The sequence below is a fragment of the Amblyomma maculatum genome, chromosome 3 (assembly GCF_055883805.1).
Source record: "Amblyomma maculatum isolate TAMU_Amacu chromosome 3, ASM5588380v1, whole genome shotgun sequence".
Classification (NCBI taxonomy): domain Eukaryota; kingdom Metazoa; phylum Arthropoda; class Arachnida; order Ixodida; family Ixodidae; genus Amblyomma; species Amblyomma maculatum.
Window position 1 is genome coordinate 41421151 of NC_139346.1, and position 18446 is coordinate 41439596.

The window sequence follows — 18446 nt, forward strand, 5'->3', positions numbered from 1 at the left end:
CTCTCGCTCAGCCCGTACACGTTGACTAACTCGAACTGGTTTATGCTCCAAAATGTAAAACGGCGCAAAGATGTGGACGAGCAGGAGTCGGGTGCCTTTGCTCGACAAACGTTTATTCCGCTTGCTCGAGATGGGGAGCTTGGTGGCGAAGAGAAAAAACAATAGGGGAGCGGTGAATGCGGTAACATTACGCTTTGTATACCTAGTCTATTCATATTTTTGCGGGCTTTCATACGCTTTATTTCTCAATTTTGTTTGTTTGCTCAACTTTGCGGAAAACGGCTGAAGAAAGTCAACTTGAACGATCTTCGCGGTGTCATTCCAAGTTATTTTCATGTTCTTATTTCCATAACAGCCACCTTACATATGGCCTGTCCCTCCCCTCCGAAGTTTTGCTTGCAATACACACAGTAAAACGTGGACAAGTATTTTATTATATGACCCATTTTGTTTTCGCTGGTCCGCTTTAAATTTAATTCCTAGTTGCCCTCCCAGTGTTAAAGGGGTGTACAAAATAGTACGCGCTGAGAGTAGATGGAAGGAATCGAGCGGGGAGCGCAGCTCGAAAAGGTGCCACGCCTGTATGCTTACTTGCTTTTTGTAAGAGTTTCCGCTTTTCATTACAATAACAGGCCGTCAAACCGAGTTGCTGAAACGAAGAAGTGCTCAGCAAATTATTTTTAGGGGAGGGAGGGGGAGCGCGACACCTCCGTGTCACCGGAGGACAAAATTCGCCTCCTCTCGAGGCTACTCATACAATTAAGGGCGGAAAGTGAAGGAAAATCAAGAGCATGCTGAAAGGAACTGCAGAGAGCGAGAGAGAGAGAGGAAAGAGCGAGAGAAAGAACCGCAAAAACAAAATAAGTGGGCAAGGCGGACCAGGACAACAATATATAGACATAACGTAGTTTCTGCGTCCCCCTCGTAGTAACGTTATCCTCAGTGTCCGACGTGCGAAAACTGAGTGCCTACAAACGTACACAAATAAAGACTCTGTTCTGTCTGTTTTAGTCGCACAATTTTGAAGATGCGCGAATTTCACCATATAGCCCCCCCTCCCCCCCCCCCACGCCATTCTCTTACTCACGAATGTTCTCATGTTCTTCATGTTCTCGGAACACTACGTATGAATATTCCTTTGCAGAGAGATATGTGGACGCAAGGCAAGGTGCTAGGCGGCGGAAGTGTGCTCAACTACATGATCTACAACCGGGGAAATCGGCGCGATTACGACAACTGGGCCAGAGGTGGAGCCACGGGGTGGTCGTACGACGAAGTGCTGCCGTATTTCAAAAAATCCGAGGACAACACCAACTCCAGCCTCATAGAAGAAGGTGCGCGATTGATAGATTTACTGCTTTATCATGTTCTACTTGGCTGAAAAAAGTAAGAAATATAATTATCCGGTACGGGCTTCAGATATCAACGGCATTCCTATGCTGCGCAGTCATGTATGCTCTATTTGGCTTAACACGCTGCATTAGTGGTTTTAGATTTAAAGGTTTGGTTTGGTTTATGAGGTTTATCGTCGGAAAGCGACTCAGGCGATGAGAAACGCCCTATTGTATACGGCTTCGAAAATTTAGACCAGTTGGGGTTCTTTAACGTGCACTGACACCGCACTGCATACGAACGGCTTGTTTTCGTTTGCATTGAAAAGTGGTAAACTAGGCTAGGATTCGATCCGACATCTTTGGGATAGAAGACAAACGCCCAAATCCCCGCACCGCCGCGGTCGGTTGAATTTAAGTAGGATGGCAGGTGAATAATGTGCTGTACGTCCTCTCTTATTTCAGTAAAAACAGAGTTCGTGTTTTGCCAGAATGAACAGGAAGGTTTTGCTTCAGCGTTTCCTCAAAAGGGGAAAACGGTGAACCGAAACTCAAGCCAGGTTTCGTTCGTGAAAATTAACGTTAGCTAAAATGTACCTTTGTTACCCAGAATACCATGGTATCGGTGGCGAGTTGGCGGTCAGTTCGACAAAGTTCCAGACAAAAGCTCTTCATGCATTCTTGAAGGCCGGTAGGGAGCTGGGGTACGAAATCAACGACCACAACGGAGCGCGGCAAACAGGTGAGCGAAGTATAAATATCTCACAGCTGTATTAAGTGACTGAATAAGAGGTTGTTGAAGTGGAAACCCGATGTCGGAAACCCACCAAAGCAGGGGATATTGTATTTATGTGGCAAAGATTATTTGTCCGTGCTTTATTTTTTTTCTTTGGTTTTCCTGGTCCTGTTAACTATCGCGAGATTTCCCCGCATACATTTTTACATGATTTGTTATGGCGCATTGTAGGCTTTATGGCGAACCAGTTTACGGTACGGGGTAAGGAGCGCTGGACGACCTCAAAGGGCTTCATAGTGCCCATCACAGGAAAGAAGGGACGCAAGAACCTGCACGTGTCATTATATTCCACTGTGACTAAGGTAAGTAAACTAAGGTTCTTATATCTCGCCTGGGAAACACTGCAGCAATTGAAACCCGTGTTTGGAAACTAAATCCTCGATTTATTTTTTTTTCTCATTTTTCTTCACAAAATTCTCTCAAGTGCTTATTAGTGAAAAGGTTTGCAAAATTGATGATTTTTTGCTATGCATTCTGATTTAAAAGGTGTTCCGAAAAAAAAAAACTTCTTTATTGTTCAACGTTGATAAGGTTTTACTGCGACAGCGACAGAAACAGGGACCTTATATGACTTTGGGAGATAGAAACCAATTGAGGTTGACGAACGCAGAATTCAGGAGAGAGTCTTGTTTCCCTCATCTGCATGTGTCTATTTTTACAGATCCTTTTCGAAGGGAAAAGGGCGGTCGCCGTCTCTTTCAAGAAGAACGAGCGCAAGCACACAGTACGGGCATCAAAGGAAATTATCATCTCTGCAGGAGCGATCAACTCACCGAAGCTTCTTATGCTGTCTGGAATAGGACCCAAGGAACATCTTGAAGAAATGAAGGTCAGTTTTTCTACAACCGGTTTTGTGTGCAAATTGTCGGGACACGTGACAATGAAAGCCAGTCTCTACGCAGAGGTATAACTTTCTTAAATCGTAGTTTCGCAATGCCACACTTGAACGCGCGCCAAGGACCGCCACGCGACTGGAGCGATGGTGTACCGTCCAAACTCAACCATTTACAATTATATATAGCACTGTAACGAATTCCAACAAGAGGCTAACGATGGGCGGCAAATGATAAATGAAGGGTAGGCTTTCGCCATTCCCCTCTTAAGAGACATCTAAGAGACCCCCTAATTTTTTCTCTTCTGTCCGCACGAAGCAGCGGAGGTGGCTGTTACAGAGTCAGTAGCAGGCCTGTGCATTTTCTTTTCCTTCTTCCTTCAGTCGCAGCAACAATCGCACTATCCTCACGGTAGGCAATGGGACTTAGGATGAGCAGTGGACGATTCTATCTAGTGGGGACCCCCAGTACTTTACTGTTGTTGTCACCCAGGACATGTTTGCGAACTTCTCTGGCGTCGTTGGCCATTCTCCGTGCCAAAGCCCCAGGGACTTTGACCAATTAACTATAATGCCGGAAATCTTTGTGAATTCTTTTACAGACGACACGGCCTCAATTACCCCTTCGCGATTCACTGCGAATACAGCCACATCGTCCGCATATGCCAGCCGCTTAACCTCTGGAGCTTTCGCGATAGCCAATCGTGCTGGAGGGCACAGACTCAAGCCATGCGGGAAAAGGTGGAGGGGTGGAAAGGGCAACAATTGTCAGTTTTCGCCAGGGCCACAGTGTGCTATATGTTTTCTATGTCGAAGCTGTGGTACGTGATGCAAGTGTTGCATTGACCAAGGATCAACGTACAAAGACTGCACCGGATATTTGCCATTTTTGTGTGGGTAGCAGGCAGAATGGGATCGATGTAGCCGGACCAGTTTGTTTAGGCGGGTGAAGGACGGTGGACTGGGTTTGGGGCATTTATTTCTACGACAGATTGTCAGCAGATTTCTTTTTGTTCGCGACATAACAGATCCATTTTTGCGTACTGTGTGCCAATTAAGGCTCGGAAATGCACTGCCGGACTTTGTTGTCTCGACCGAAAGTGTATCGGGACGCATTTTTGGTTATTTTAGAGAAGTTGTCGCTAGTGTGCGATTCCTGTCTGTGTGATTTTCTTATGAATATTTATCTTATGTTAGCAGGAAGAAGCTGTACAAGGATTTGTGTGACGTAGTTCTTCCCATACCAATGTACAGGGCCTTATACAGTGGAGGACCAGGACGCGACGTACTTAAGCGGGTGAAGGCGATGCAGGTGCCGTCAAATGCACGCACTTTTTTCTTTAAGTTACACACGGAAACACTGCCAGTAAAGAAGTTCTTGGAAGGGAAGAATTTATTTTTACCTGGGGGTTCGCATTGCTTAATTTGTAAACAGCCAGAAACTATAGACCACATTTTCCTACATTGTTGGGAAGGGGTATACATTTGGGATATTTTAAAAAGGACTTTAAAAAAGGAATATCCATTAGACTCGCATGGTATTAGGTACTTGCCAGTAGAGAATGAGGATGGGGTGCCTTTTGACCTTATTATGCTAATGGCCCTCCACTGTATTTGGCGCTCGAGAATGGCAGGATACTATTGCGATCCTAACGCACGGCCAGCACGGATCTATTTTCGGGAAGGCATGAATATATATATTGATATTCAGAAACTTGCTCCTGAAGCTCCCGAGTGGCTCGGAAGATTGGAGCCATTACTGACCCTAAGAGAATTTTAGCATGACGACGCCACAACCCACCTGGCTGATTGTTGTATTAATGATTGCTCATTGTGCCCTGTAAGTGGTTTTGTGTATTGTGCCGAAGTCAGGCAACAAAGAAAAAAAAAAGCAGTGGACGATTCAGTTCGTAAAGCGCTTGGCTGGGGATCCAAGGAATTGAGGTTCGATTCCCGGGACAAGGTTTATTTTTTAACTATCTCGCTTGAAAGTTTGACGCTCTCTGCCGACAGCTCTTGCCGACAACGATGAGGCATTGAATGTTCTCGTATTTATAGTGGGTTCACAAGAAGGGAAAGGCGCAGTTATGGTCACACTTGTTTTTGTGCGCACCTGAACCGTGCCGTGACGGCAGGGAGGAAGGTGGGAGTGAAAGTAGAAATAGAAAAAGTGGGGCCGTAGTGGAGGGCTGTGTAGTAATTGCGATCAGCTGTGGATCTTTAACGTGCACTGAAATCACGCACCACACGAATGCCTCTTCGTTTCGTCTCGATCAAAGCTCAGCTGCCGGCGGTCGGGTTAGAACCCGATAAGCAATGCAGGAGAAACGGAAAAATGGCCGTATATTTCGTTTATGTCAGTGCCCGTTGTAGGTTCCCCAGTGGTCGAAATTACTGCATAGGTCTCCATTACGGCAACTCTTTGGGCTTTCACTCCCACCTTCCTCCCTTTATGGTCGGCTCAAGTGTCCAGGGAGTAGTTGGACAGACATATATATACTGGCTTTCCTTTCCTATAAGCCAATTTTCAATAGGATTGCTTTTCTAACAATGAAATGTAAGAAAATAGAAATAAACTGTGTTCGAAACCGCGGCGGTGCTGCAGTAATTAGGGCGCTCAATGTCTGTGCCAAATGATGCAGGATGGAATACAGGCCGCGGTGACCGCTTTTCAATGGAGGCTCAAAGCGCCCGTGTGTTGTGCTATGTCTTTGCACGTTAAAGAACCCCAGATGGTTGCAATGTTCGGAGTCCTCCACAGCGGCGCCTATCATATCTTTGTTGTTTTGGGGCATTAAACACCACAAATCAAACCAAGCCTTAACGGTGGTTGTTCATCTGCACGTACATGTAAAAAATGAAAATAAGAAATATACATAGTGGAATCGTATGCATAAGGACATTCATGTCAAATCAAAAGGAAGCATAACAGACGGTAAAATTCATTGAAAATACTGAAGAGGCGGGACCAGCAGGGCTGCGCGTCTACTTCATATTTGTTGACCTACGCAAATCAGATGGGAAATTTTTCATTTCGAAGAACTTGTATTATGGACTTAGCACAAGAACAGCCCTCGCTGAGACTTCTGCGGCTTAGTCGCGTCACAAGAGCATATTTTATTTTTATGTTTAGCCTACGTCGAAGAATGTGCGCCTAAGGAACATAATACGAATACATTCATTCAAGTGGGCATCATGACCCTCAACCTGCCGCAGGCAGGACAGTTGGGCTATGATCGTTTTTGATTACCCTTTCTATATGTAATTGCTCTTCTAGAAGTTAACTTCTCCGCGTTTTTTTTTATTATTGTACTCCCACGATGCAGTGGTCATTATGATCGGTTTAGAGGAAATTGCACTTCATCCTTGTAGAATATCCTTTGAGAGCTAGTAATTCCAACTCCATATTTACACTTCTTTATCAAAATTTGTATATTAAGGTCTTTATCAATATCACCACATCTCTTTTATCTTTCCCCAAATTTCTTTCCCAGACACAGTAGCGGGTCAAAGATTGAAACAGCGGCTAAATTTGTTCCAGTAAAGAGTTTTCTCTAACCAATCTCTCTCTCTATGTCTCTCTGCAAAACGTATGCTTTGGCGCGATCATTAGTCGAGTAGGCCGTGGCGTTTCTGTATACTATAAGGCATCGGAATAGACAGAAGTGAGCCTAGTATCATTATTCCATCCTTTATAAGGCAGATTACATGCATTTGCTGCTTATGCGTTTCTAATTTTCGTGGTGCAGATACCAGTGGTGGCCGACCTGCCTGTGGGCCACAACTTGCAGGATCATGCACTGGTCCCTGCGTCACTGGTGCACATCAACGAGACTTTGAACTCCGGATTCACCGGTATCAAGGGAGCCATCGAGTACTACCGCTACGACACCGGTAAGCGTACAGGCACTTGCGACGGTAATGGTTATACCCGAGAGTTTAGTGGGCTTGTGCCAAAAAAGCTGTTGCTGTACCCCAGATATGAGATAGAAAACTTGTCATTGTTCTAATTATACCCAAAAGAAGAACACGCGCATGGTTTCCAATCAAAATTACGACGCAGCAGGGTTTTGTTCACAGTGCAGGATTGATCACACGATTTTGCTTCCCCCTTACCATCCATCTGCCGAGTAGAGCTGTTGTCATCCTAACAGATGATGATTGAATGCATAAGAGCATGGAAAATGTAACCCTAGAGAAAACTGCTGTATACTATGAGAAGCTCGCACGCAGTCCTGTATCCCAAAATACTGTCTCTTCGACAGCGATACGAAAGGGCTGCTAGTGCAGTTTTCAGCTGCAGATTTTTTCATTGCAGTGGCGATATAAATGTTTGGATATAACTGCAGAATCTAAACTGGAAAATGCGTAAGCTTGAGTTTTGCTGTGTTGTCCGCGAGATAATAATAATATTGTAAGCTAACGCGAAGGTCAGGCTTGGAGGATCAGGTTTTATTGGAGACCCGAAACCCTGGTCGCACACTGTAGCGCACCACACTCCGCACTGGCAAAGAGAGCAGGATGAAGATGAAGCGGCACGTTTACCCGTGAGAAGGATGAAGCGCCACACAGTGCTCACAATATCAACTGGATTCCGTGAGTGACAGGAAGTGCGCATTTCATTTTCTGTGAAGAAATTACAGAAAGCTGGTGAACAATGATGCGTTCAACGGAACGCTGGCTGTGTTCGACAAGGAGCGTGTGATGTGCCAACGCCTCCTAAACTGCAGCTGTGGGCGGCCGAGCGTTGCATCGAACACAACCAGCGTTCCACTGAACGCAATAAAGTTCGCAAACGTTCTATGCAGAACTGGCCTTCTTGGCCGGCGCATGTAATGCCGGCAGACAATTTACCGCTCCACACAACGTTTCATATCCTCAACGTTTCCAGTCATTGATAACCTTCTAATTGAACTTGTGCCACAACACACTCGAGTGAAGTGTTTTTATTTTAAATGTATAAAGTCCCCCTAAGTGCCATAAAAGCAACTAAGAATGGCTATGTACACTTGCGAAGCGCGTAACTAGTGTCCCTTACTCATTGTTGGAGATTTTAACGCCCCAAATACAGCCTGCGGTTACCCGCTTCACACCCCGAAAGGACATACCGTTTGGTTAGCCGCGCAACAAACCGGGCACTCCCTTCTCACCGACCCTACTTTTCCTACCTGCACGGGAACCAGTGTCTGTAGAGACATTACACTAGACCTTAGTTTTGCACATCGTCTCCCTCACGCGTCTTGGTGCAATACAGAAGAGAATCTAGGAAGTGATCATTTCATCATAGAAATTTTAAACATTCAGCTGCCCTGTAGGCCTCCCAGAGGTTGAACTTTCACGAAGTGGGATTCTTTCCGAACGTGTAGAGCGGCCTGCTTGTAGGGCCCCAGTGATGACATCACCGCATAGTCCGAACAACTACAAAGCGATGTCCAATCAGTAACTTGTCCCCTACCGATGACTGCCCAAGCGACACGGTTGACTCCCACCTCTTTCATTTATGGGAGGCTAAAGGAGGCCTAAAACGATGCTGGAAACGGTGGCGCTAGGACCGACGCCGCGTCGCTCATCTTAACAGAGAAATATAGAGCAATGCAGCGACTTTTTCACGACAGTATTGGGAATAGCTATGCAACAAGTTAGATGGAAATATGAGTGTAGCTCAGACTTTGAACCTTTTTAGGCACTTAATAGACTCTAGTAAGACTAGGACTACCCAGCGAGACAACCTCACAAGACTAATGCATACGTGCGATACACCTCCACCGGAACTTCTCCAATAACTAAGAAATCAATACTTCCCCAAGTACCCTTTTCTAACACACCCCGACTATACAGGGTCCCCTAATGCCTTTCTCGACCAATCCATCACGGTATTAGAGGGGTAGGCTGAGCTTCAGAGGCTTAACACATCTTCAGCTCCCGGTCTAGATCGAGTACATAGTAAGATACTCCGAAATCTCGATTCCCAATCAATTGTCGCACATACCTGAGTGCTCGCAAAAGGGGAGCCCTCCCGCCGCAATGTGAAGAGGTCAAAGTTGTGTTTACACCGAAACCTGGAAAACGTCTGCTAATTTCAAACCTTACCCTCCTCTCTCTAACCTCTTCGGTCTGCAAACTAATTGAGCATGTACTCCAGACCATAATATGTGAATATCTAGAAGGAAAAAAGCTCATGTCCACCTGCATGCTTAGACTTCGTCCTGGCATTTCTACACAGGATATCTTCTTACAGCTAAAACATCACATTCTGGACTGCCAAACCTATGACAACAAAGCCATCCTAAGTGTGGATCTTAGCAAAGCATTTGATAATGTTACACATTCAGCAATCCTTCAGGATCTTACAACCAAGGCAGTCGACGCCAGGTTGTATATTTATGTCCGAGACTTCCTCAGCCAGCGCACATCCACACTTACATTTGGCGACCACTGCCTTCAAGAGATCACGCTAAGTGCACGAGGTACGCCCCAGGGCGTCGTTCGCTCCCCTATATTATTCAACATAGCACTTATGTACCTATCTGAAAAATTAGCTCAAATCCCCGACATTCATTTCAGCCTTTACGCCGACGATATCACTGTCTGGGCTAACCGCGGTAGTGATGCCGAAATAGAGGGACACCTAAAATTGTCACTGAACCCCATCAACACCTATGAAAGGGAACGTGGCCTAAATTGTTCCCATTCAAAATCAGAACCCTTTTCTACCGTCCCAAGGAATACGATTCAGGCAGTCCGCCTATTTCCCTCAAGTTAGATACCCACTCGATACCACTAGTATACAAAATGATTGTGCTGTATGTAGTTCTTCACTTCCATGGTGCGCATGGAGAAGTCATAAAGACTCTTTATGCACAAAGTCAACAAACCACCTAAATGATTTGCCGCATATTCAACCTCCGGACAGGCTTACGCGAGCGAAACGCAATTCGACTCACCCAGGCTTACATTATAGGCCGTGCCACATATGCCCTCCCATACCTCTCCCTCAAACAAAAGGAGAGAGACCGAGTGAAAGCGCTCCTACGAAGTTGCACAAAAACGGCTTTACATCTTCACCCCAGCTCATCTAATGCCTGGCTCCTTAAACTCGGTGTGCACAACACTTTCGAGGAACGGCACATTAACGGCACAAATATCCCGCCTATCCAACTCGGCGGCTAGCCGCACTTTATTATCGCACTTAAACCTTAGCCCAGTTCACAGCCCATTGACAGTGCCCCCCTTTCTCCTAACCTCCGCTCTAACCTCATCATACCCCCCATCCCTAAAAGCATGCACCCTGAGCGACACCAAGGCCGCAGAATAGCTTGGGCTCACGCCCTTCACAGACAATATAGCGAGGACCAAGATGTAGTTAGCGTGGACGCAGCAGAATATACGTCAGGCTCCCGTATGGTCCTGGCTGTAGCGACAAGTAAGCAAAGCTGCTTACTTCCAGCTCTATAATCACCAATTCCACCACGGAGGCAGAGGAGGCAGCAATCGCGCTTGCTCTCATCTCTACATCTGCCACAAAAATTATCCCTGATTCGAAATCTGCGGTTATAAATAATGCCAACGGCTATATATCCCGCCCCACTGCTCGCATATTACACTTCTGGCAGCTCCGGCACCCTGTAAGCCTCATCTGGATGCCAGAACATGCCGGCCTCGATGGCAACGAGAAGTTCAATTCCCTAGCCCGAGGTCTTACATTCCGGCCTTGAGGAATATAGCCAACTCTACAAACCAGAAAGCGCCTGCTCTCCTTCCATGATTTTCTCTTGCACTACCGGAACAAACGAAGAGAATATACACCCCCAGCCCCTCTCACCATATTCAGAAATGTGGCGCAACAAACACAAACACAAGAGAAGATACACAACACACGCGCACTTCTCTTCTCTTGTGTTTGTGTTTGTTGCGCCACATTTCTGAATACGATGCAGCACCAACTAGCCCCTCAAGGCGTTATTTTGAGATCCCTCTCTCACTATAGCTCAGGCCGTACACTGGCGAAGCTTGTAGACTCAGACTGCTCCATACACTACACTTCTACATGCTCGATGCCAAGACCAGTTTTCCTCATCAAGTAGACTCTGCGGCAAACCAGGAGGCTTCCTACACTTTCTTCTTACATGTCCCACCTTTCCTCATCCCCCATCACAGAACGTCGCAGAGTCCTACTAGGAATCTCTTACGAAGAGCACTTCAAGTCAAGAGTCATGCACCAATCGGTTCAAGTCAAGACCAACGGACTGAGAGCTAAAAACTTTCTAAGCATTTAAATATAATCACAGCCCGCTACCATGTCATATACTTTGAAGGCGAAGATGAATTGTCTTCGTTTTCTTTAGGCAGAGTGCAATTGCTAGCTTCAATAGTGCTGTACCAATGGATACCAGGTCCTGAAAACATACATAATACATATTTTGGCGCACAGTTGTCTGTTTAGATACATTAATTTCTTTATTATTTGTGCTATCATGTCATATTTTGTATATCACTGTTTACTCTCTATATTAAGCAAGCATTTTTCTAGCTTCGCCATTACTGGAATAAGAGTATATTAGCCGTACTATTATCTCCTTGGTAGGCTGAATGTACCAAATTTATAAGTAATGATGTTCTATGGTGACTCAAATTTCCTATTTTCGCGTAGACCAAAGTTTTAATCCTGTTCTCAATTTTCCGCGACATTGTCATCAATAAATAAATTACCAGCATATATGCATTTTTTGCTAATGCTGCTCTCATACACCTTACCTGCAATTTATACCGCCCTTGAGTAATTTCTCAGTACGTTATTACGATGGAAATTATGACCATTGATTTGCGAAACGTAAAAATGATGGTTAGAAAGGCCGCCCTATAACCCCCGTGACTCAGTATACAGCAAATGTCATGACGCACGTCAAGATTGAATTACTTTACACCATATTTAGCAAAGAACAATTTGTTATCTTCTCAGATTGTATTTTGGCGATATCTGGGCAATTTATATTTACGGCCGGTCTCAGCCGGCCATGGAAAGCAGAATTCGTTCAGCAACAATGATCCCTGCGAACGTGAGACATGTTCGTCGGCTCCAAAGCACTCTCAACAACAGAAAATATTCAAAAGTCAGGTAGCTGTTTGCTTTTACAAATGTATGTCTTTTAAACCTCGAACTTGGCCCTATTTCGTGCCTCACGTATTATCAACTATGCTAGGATTTTAACCCTCATGTTATGAAATGTTTCATCTATTTACGTTTGCAAGACATAACCTCCGACAGATACCCATACCATGACGGTAGCTCTAGTGTCTATGACCTTATATTCTTTAATGCGCACTGATATTTTAAAACACAACGCCTTGACTTTAGCTTCAACTGAAAAGCGACTGCCGCTTCGGGGATCGGGCTTTGGAGATTGGAAGCACCAATCGAGCGCCTTAACCACTGAAGCACCAACGTAGGTGCCATGGGACCTACTTTGCGTGCTTGCTGGTGGATAATATTACTGGCTTGAGAAAAAATTAGTAACCAGTGGAACTTTACTGAGTATTCCTCCTAGCAAATTCTGTTTTCTTTCCTTTGCTTCTGCTTAGGAGCTTGGACGCTTCCCGGAGGCATCGAGGGCATCGCTTTTGTGAAGACGAAGTACGCTGACCAGGACGATGACTATCCTGACATAGAGATCATACTTGAAACCAGCTCAATTGTGAATGCCTACGGAGAACCTTTCCTCATCGGCTTGGGCTTGAAACAAGAGGTAATGCTTGTCCATTCGAAAAAAGGAGGGAGAAGAACGGGTGCATGTGAAAGGTCTTAGCAGCGAGCAAATGAGATTCTTATTCTCAAGGCATTTGTGTTTACGATATTTTGTTTCTATATTTTTCTCACATATGCTGTCTCGTTACGGCACTCAAAACATCGCGTATGGTAAAAGTGAAGTGCTCTTTCAAAGTAGGGTGACCTTTCTTGCGGGCAAAGTGAGCGCTACACAGGGATGTCCTATTTGTTACGCTTGTTGAATGGAATGAAATGTTGGTTTCTATGATGCATAATAAGTGTTGTATAATATTTAGTTTAGTATAGTCAAGCAGAATGGTGAAATTGAGGAGCCAGTAATACCACGCCTTTTGAAGCATAGCCTCTCATAGCTATTTTCGGATGGTATTCCATTGCTTCTCTGCCCTATCTTGAACTTGTTGGTGGATGCTTGTAATCACTAAATAGGCAGTCATTTTCTTGAAGTACCGACAACCGAAATTTGTCGTGCATTGAATAGATTGGATCGGTGCTTCCAAACTAAACCATAACCGGTCACCAGAAAAAGAGCAAGAAAAAGTACAATACTAGGCGAGCACGCATTCGAACTTGTCGTCCTAGGCACAAGTATCACTCTTGCGTATTATATATAGAGCATTAAAATAAGAACACGTTTCCTACGAACATAAAGTTAATGTTACTGCGGCTAGAGGCATGGAAACTGTACGACGATGCATGCACCAAGAAAAAAAGAAACAAGGTTCAAATTCGAGTGGTTGTGTTAACATGAAAACGCATGGGCCATGTAATCGCAAGCGCATTGCTCTTAAATAGAAGGGCGTCTTTCAAGTGGGTATCTGCGGATAGCGGTCTATCATTCAATGCTTACCTATGAACTGTCCGAATCCCATTGTTGCACCTTTTCATTATATTCCGTTCATGCCAGAAACACACTATTATATACAATGTGATGTTCGTTATGCTCAAGAAATTCTTAAGAAAGGCTCGGAACTCTCACAGCATCAACACAAACAGTAACCCTCGTAGGACCAGAACTGTGAGATGCTTCCAAGAGCTGACTCTGCTGCTATTAGTTTGGTGTTCAGGTGTTAAGTTCTGACAGCGAGAAAGATTATTATAAGATGCCGGTCTAGAAGAATATCAAAATTTCGGCTGTCTGGGGTTTTGCAACGAGCGCTGACATGATACTGTCACGTGGTAGTGACAAGACCGTAGACGGCAAACGAAGAAGCTTGTGTTTCGCTGTGGTAAAACTGTTTATTGGGCTGACTTGCACCCACAAAAGAACTAAGAAACATGACGGCGTCGATGGCAGCAAGCAAGCTCGGCAGTCATCGATCTACGAATGCCCGTTGCATTCGGCAGTGCTCCATTTAAACTAGGTATAGAAACGTCTAGATAAACCACCAAGGGATACTGGAAAAGTCCGGAATAAAAAGGAAACTGATGTGCTTCCCTGTGATCATTCCAGTATTCCGCGCACACGTAATGCCTGCTTGAGGGTATGACACAATAGAGGCCTGTGCCCATCTGGGGTGCTACCGCGTTGCGAAGTCGATGTCAACGGCCAGTGTTCACCGTGAAATCCGCTTTCAAACTTAGGGTGGGAAGACGCCATCTGTCTTTGCAACGACGTAGCAGGTCTCGGTGCATTTTCGGTGGCTTCCGGGCACCGGCTTTCTCTGTCGCCCTTGCTTTAGCGCGATATTTCCTTTCTTCGGCGCAGCGAGAGCTTTTCGGCGAACGATACCTACGCGTGTTAGCGTTATACGATAGTACCTGTGTTGATCAAGAGGCTATGATTGAAAGTGAAGGAGCGCCATGCTTACTCCGGAACATAAGCATTCGCATTTGGTTCGGCACCTGAGCATGGGACGCGCTGCAATTTTTCAGCCTAGTGCGATTGGAGATTAAAAGCAAACCCCTCTTAGATCATGTCGCATGAGCACAATATTGTGGCAGGGAGCGCAATGAGCATGGCTTCTGAGTAAACACATTAAAGCCTATAGAAACAGCAGGTCACAGGGTGCGGCTATTTTATTGCGTAGCTTCACGGAGACTAGTCCCTGATCGGTAATCTTGCACGAAGGTGACTGTGCCAAATAGTCTAGAAACATTTAAAAAAAAATCAGTCTCGGCATTCATATATCCTAATAGTTTCTAATTCCTGTTATAAACGGAAATCGAAATGAAGAGGACTGGAAATACCGAAAATTACTAGGTCGAAATGCAAACGGTTCTATCGAACAATAGTGTTGAGCTGGAAGAAATATGAAAACAGAGAATGGTTCTCAGCAAATGTAAAAAGCAATACCCTAAGGTAGACGACAAGCACACAATAAGAAACGTAAATGCGAGAGAGAGCTACTTAAAAGTGATTCCGTTTTTCTTTCAGAATGCTGTCATTTAGCGCATTGATTGCCAAAGCACGAACTAGCATCTTTAAGGAGAAAGCCTTTCTAGGCTCATGGCGAATATCTCGCGTCTTCCAGATGCGTCCGCGAGATGTCTGATCGAGATTCTGCGAGATTGCGTGAAATGTGCCTGCGAGCCATCGCAAAGGGTTCTGATGACAACACAATTTCCCCAGTAGGGACGTCGCTATAGGTTCTGACGACGAAGCCAAAGAAAAGAAAGCGATGAATTTATCACGAGTACTCAAACACAGGATATAGAGAGAAAAGAGAAGTAGACAGAATGGAAAGAGGAGAACGAGGAAATGCTTTCGCCATTAAGCAGTTATAACCATTTTTTATAACCAACTTATTCAGACTAATATTGTTGTTAAGTAGTGGAGGCAGTTTGGCGCGCTTTACTCCATTCTGAGTAAGGAAAAATCTGCGGAAATAATGCTACAATCGTAAATGTGCAATATTAGTACGACCATATCATGCTCAGCTTGATCTCGCTCAAAGCCCCAATGTTAATGTTGACTATATAGAAGGTCTGTAAAGGTGAGGAGTGAAGCTACCAGGAGCGATGAATGGCAGCATATTGGCGGCATAATACATATTTCGCTACTTGTCAAGGAGCTCGTCTCTTTTGAAATGTACCCCACAGATCAGTTTTCTTTTCATTGTGGTATTTTGGTCCAAATGCGCCTGCGGTCTGCTATCGAAATTTCTACATGCCGGTTCTGAAGCGGTATACCAATCATAAATATTGTACCGCTAAGTGCGAAAAATTATGAGGAGCACCTAACCTCCGCCATTGAGGGTACAACGTGATAGCGTTGACCAACGTCCTACATATAAATACATGTTTTATTTCAGCCGTAGAACGTACCTACAGGGCTTAGGAGCAGCGTTCCTGGAAGGTGCATTCGTATTCCATTTCCCACCCCAAATGAACACACGGAGGCCACGTATCTCAACTTTCTGATATAATGTTGTCTCGTCAAGTTGCGCGAGCCATTGAATAACCAGTACTCCGGCCTTGTGAGCTGTCGGCTACCACCTGCCAGCACCATGCCCATTATTTGATTTTTCGCTCACAGTAACGGCAGCAACACCAATGCCAGAGTTTCAGCCTAGAGGCCTCATTAATGCTGTCGTGTCAAAACAGAAGCTCTTTGCCGTAATCTCTCGGCCAATACGATATCTTTCCTTCCCTCATTATTGGGGAACATGTATCTAGAACGCATCGTTTTCAATTCTGAGGGGATGAAGGCGACATAGGAGTGTAATACACTGCGGTAACGACGAATACACTGTCTTAAACGAGTACCCCACCAGGCTTACATTACTTAAGAACATTACTTAAGTAATGCTTACATTCTTAGGGTGAATTATCAGGCCAATGAGGCCAGCAGCTGTGAAAATATTTACAGGAGCTAATCATTTCAAGCCCTTAGATAAATTATTTGTTTCATTTTAAACTAAAACTTTTCAACGTTGGGCACTCAAGCTGTATAGAGACAGGTATTGGTTACACTTTTTTCCTACTCAAATCAACTGTAACGTTGTTCAAAAATTCAGTTGAAATTTAGAGTTTAGTTAGGATAGTAACCCTTTAAAAGAAACTTACGGTTAATTACACGAGTAATTATTCATTATAGATGGTTAGTATATCGTACACACACACGCAGAGGAATAGCGCACGGCAAAAACATCGTGACGTGCACTGCGCATGCACTATACGATACCCGAGACCGAGCTCTTTCGTACGATCGGCCAGCATACGCCGAAACTTGAGTTTATCGTGCCCGGCCCTCACGTACGGTGGGTGATCAGCGTTGACAAGATGGCGGCGCCCAGGCCGCCCACTTCAGAGTGAATTTGTCTTTGTTACCGCAATATAGGGCGCGCTGCCGTCTATAAATGGCACACGTAGTCTTCGCTTTGCCTCGTGTAGCATTCAGCTCAAATAATTAGTCAATAATTTGCTTTTTTTTATTTTGAACGGCGGCATCGCAGACCCTAAGATTGACAAGTAGCGTTGCTTTGTTGGATTGGCAACGCCATGAAGTGGATCGCCTTCGCTTGACTGCTTACACGCGTGTATCCGTAAAAATATGCTTGGCGGGGCGGGGCTGAAAGGGGGCCGATACTAAGCATGACGACAATACAAGATAAATATATTCAACACGGGAATAACAACGTTAGGGAGTACAACGAAACTGCCGCAGCAAAGAAACTGGCTAAAATTCCAGGGCGACTTGCCTATTTTTGGCTGGAGTAAAAAAAAAAAAAGAGCTTGAATGTGTTGTTTTTCTTTTAAATCTAGATGTCGCCATCGTAGGCTGCGTTCGCGTTTTCGTGCGGCCAACTAAAAGCACCGATGCAACACACGGAGTAGCGTCCCATAATTTGCTGACGTTTATGGTACGAATGCGTCCGTACGCTATACTAAAAGTCTCTAATGTAATATTTCGGCATAGGGTTGCAACATGTAATTTAACTAAGTGATTAGCAAAACCATTGCTGTGGATTAACTCTGGTTAACCCAAGTTGAATTGCGATTGTAAAGGCGGAAGCTTCCTTTGCCTGCTACATTATTCCCCTATTACGCCCTATCAGTGTAAGGTGTTACATTATTGGGGACACTGAAGTTCATCCTTTAAGAGTATGATGTGAGAGAGTACGTTACCAGCCTTAAAGCCCCTACCAGCCTCCTCCTTCTCCTTCTGCTGCTGCTGCTCCTCCTCTCCTTCCTCGGCTGTTCAAGGTCACGCGTGGCCTCCGCCTGGACTACGTGACGGCTCGAAACCTGGCGCAGTATTGCTATCGCAAAAAAAATTTGGACAAATACATTTAAGGTGGTCTAGATGCATGAATAGGAGAAGATTGAAGTATCGCGGATGGAAATATTTCTCAGTTTATTTTTCTCATTCGTTTGCATGCAGCCAAGAACCGACATTCGGTTTTATGGATGACTTTGAGGAGCCGGGTTAAATATATAAGCACGCTGGGAGAAATTTTCTAAAACTGGTTTCCTTCCGCTGATCCTTGCTTTCTCTTATCCTTTACTTTGGCCCTATTTTTATGCTCAATGCCTGCAGGTATATGACAAGTACATCCTTCCTCATCGTGGGGGACCAGCAATCAACCTGATCCCATTCGTGACTCGACCCAAATCACGAGGCTACGTAAAGCTCCGCTCCACGGACCCAGAGGATCCTCCAATCGTAGTGTCTGGGTATTACACGCACCCAGATGACGTCAAGGTTATAGTAGAAGGTACGCTTATATACCTCACCACACAGCTGTCGCTAAACATGGTGCG

The 18446-nt window shown here is 44.9% G+C and overlaps 1 protein-coding gene across 1 annotated transcript in view; it reads left to right on the forward strand.

The window, feature by feature from the left end:
* The window catches only part of LOC146194637 (glucose dehydrogenase [FAD, quinone]-like), a 141261-nt gene that overhangs the window by 114327 nt on the left and 8488 nt on the right, over positions 1 to 18446 (forward strand). Inside the window, exons 3-9 of the mRNA XM_084596603.1 lie at positions 1145 to 1334; positions 1942 to 2073; positions 2299 to 2429; positions 2789 to 2956; positions 6709 to 6853; positions 12539 to 12702; positions 18223 to 18400. Of these exons, the coding sequence (XP_084452729.1) occupies positions 1145 to 1334; positions 1942 to 2073; positions 2299 to 2429; positions 2789 to 2956; positions 6709 to 6853; positions 12539 to 12702; positions 18223 to 18400 (1108 nt within the window). The remainder of the gene's footprint in view (positions 1 to 1144; positions 1335 to 1941; positions 2074 to 2298; positions 2430 to 2788; positions 2957 to 6708; positions 6854 to 12538; positions 12703 to 18222; positions 18401 to 18446) is intronic.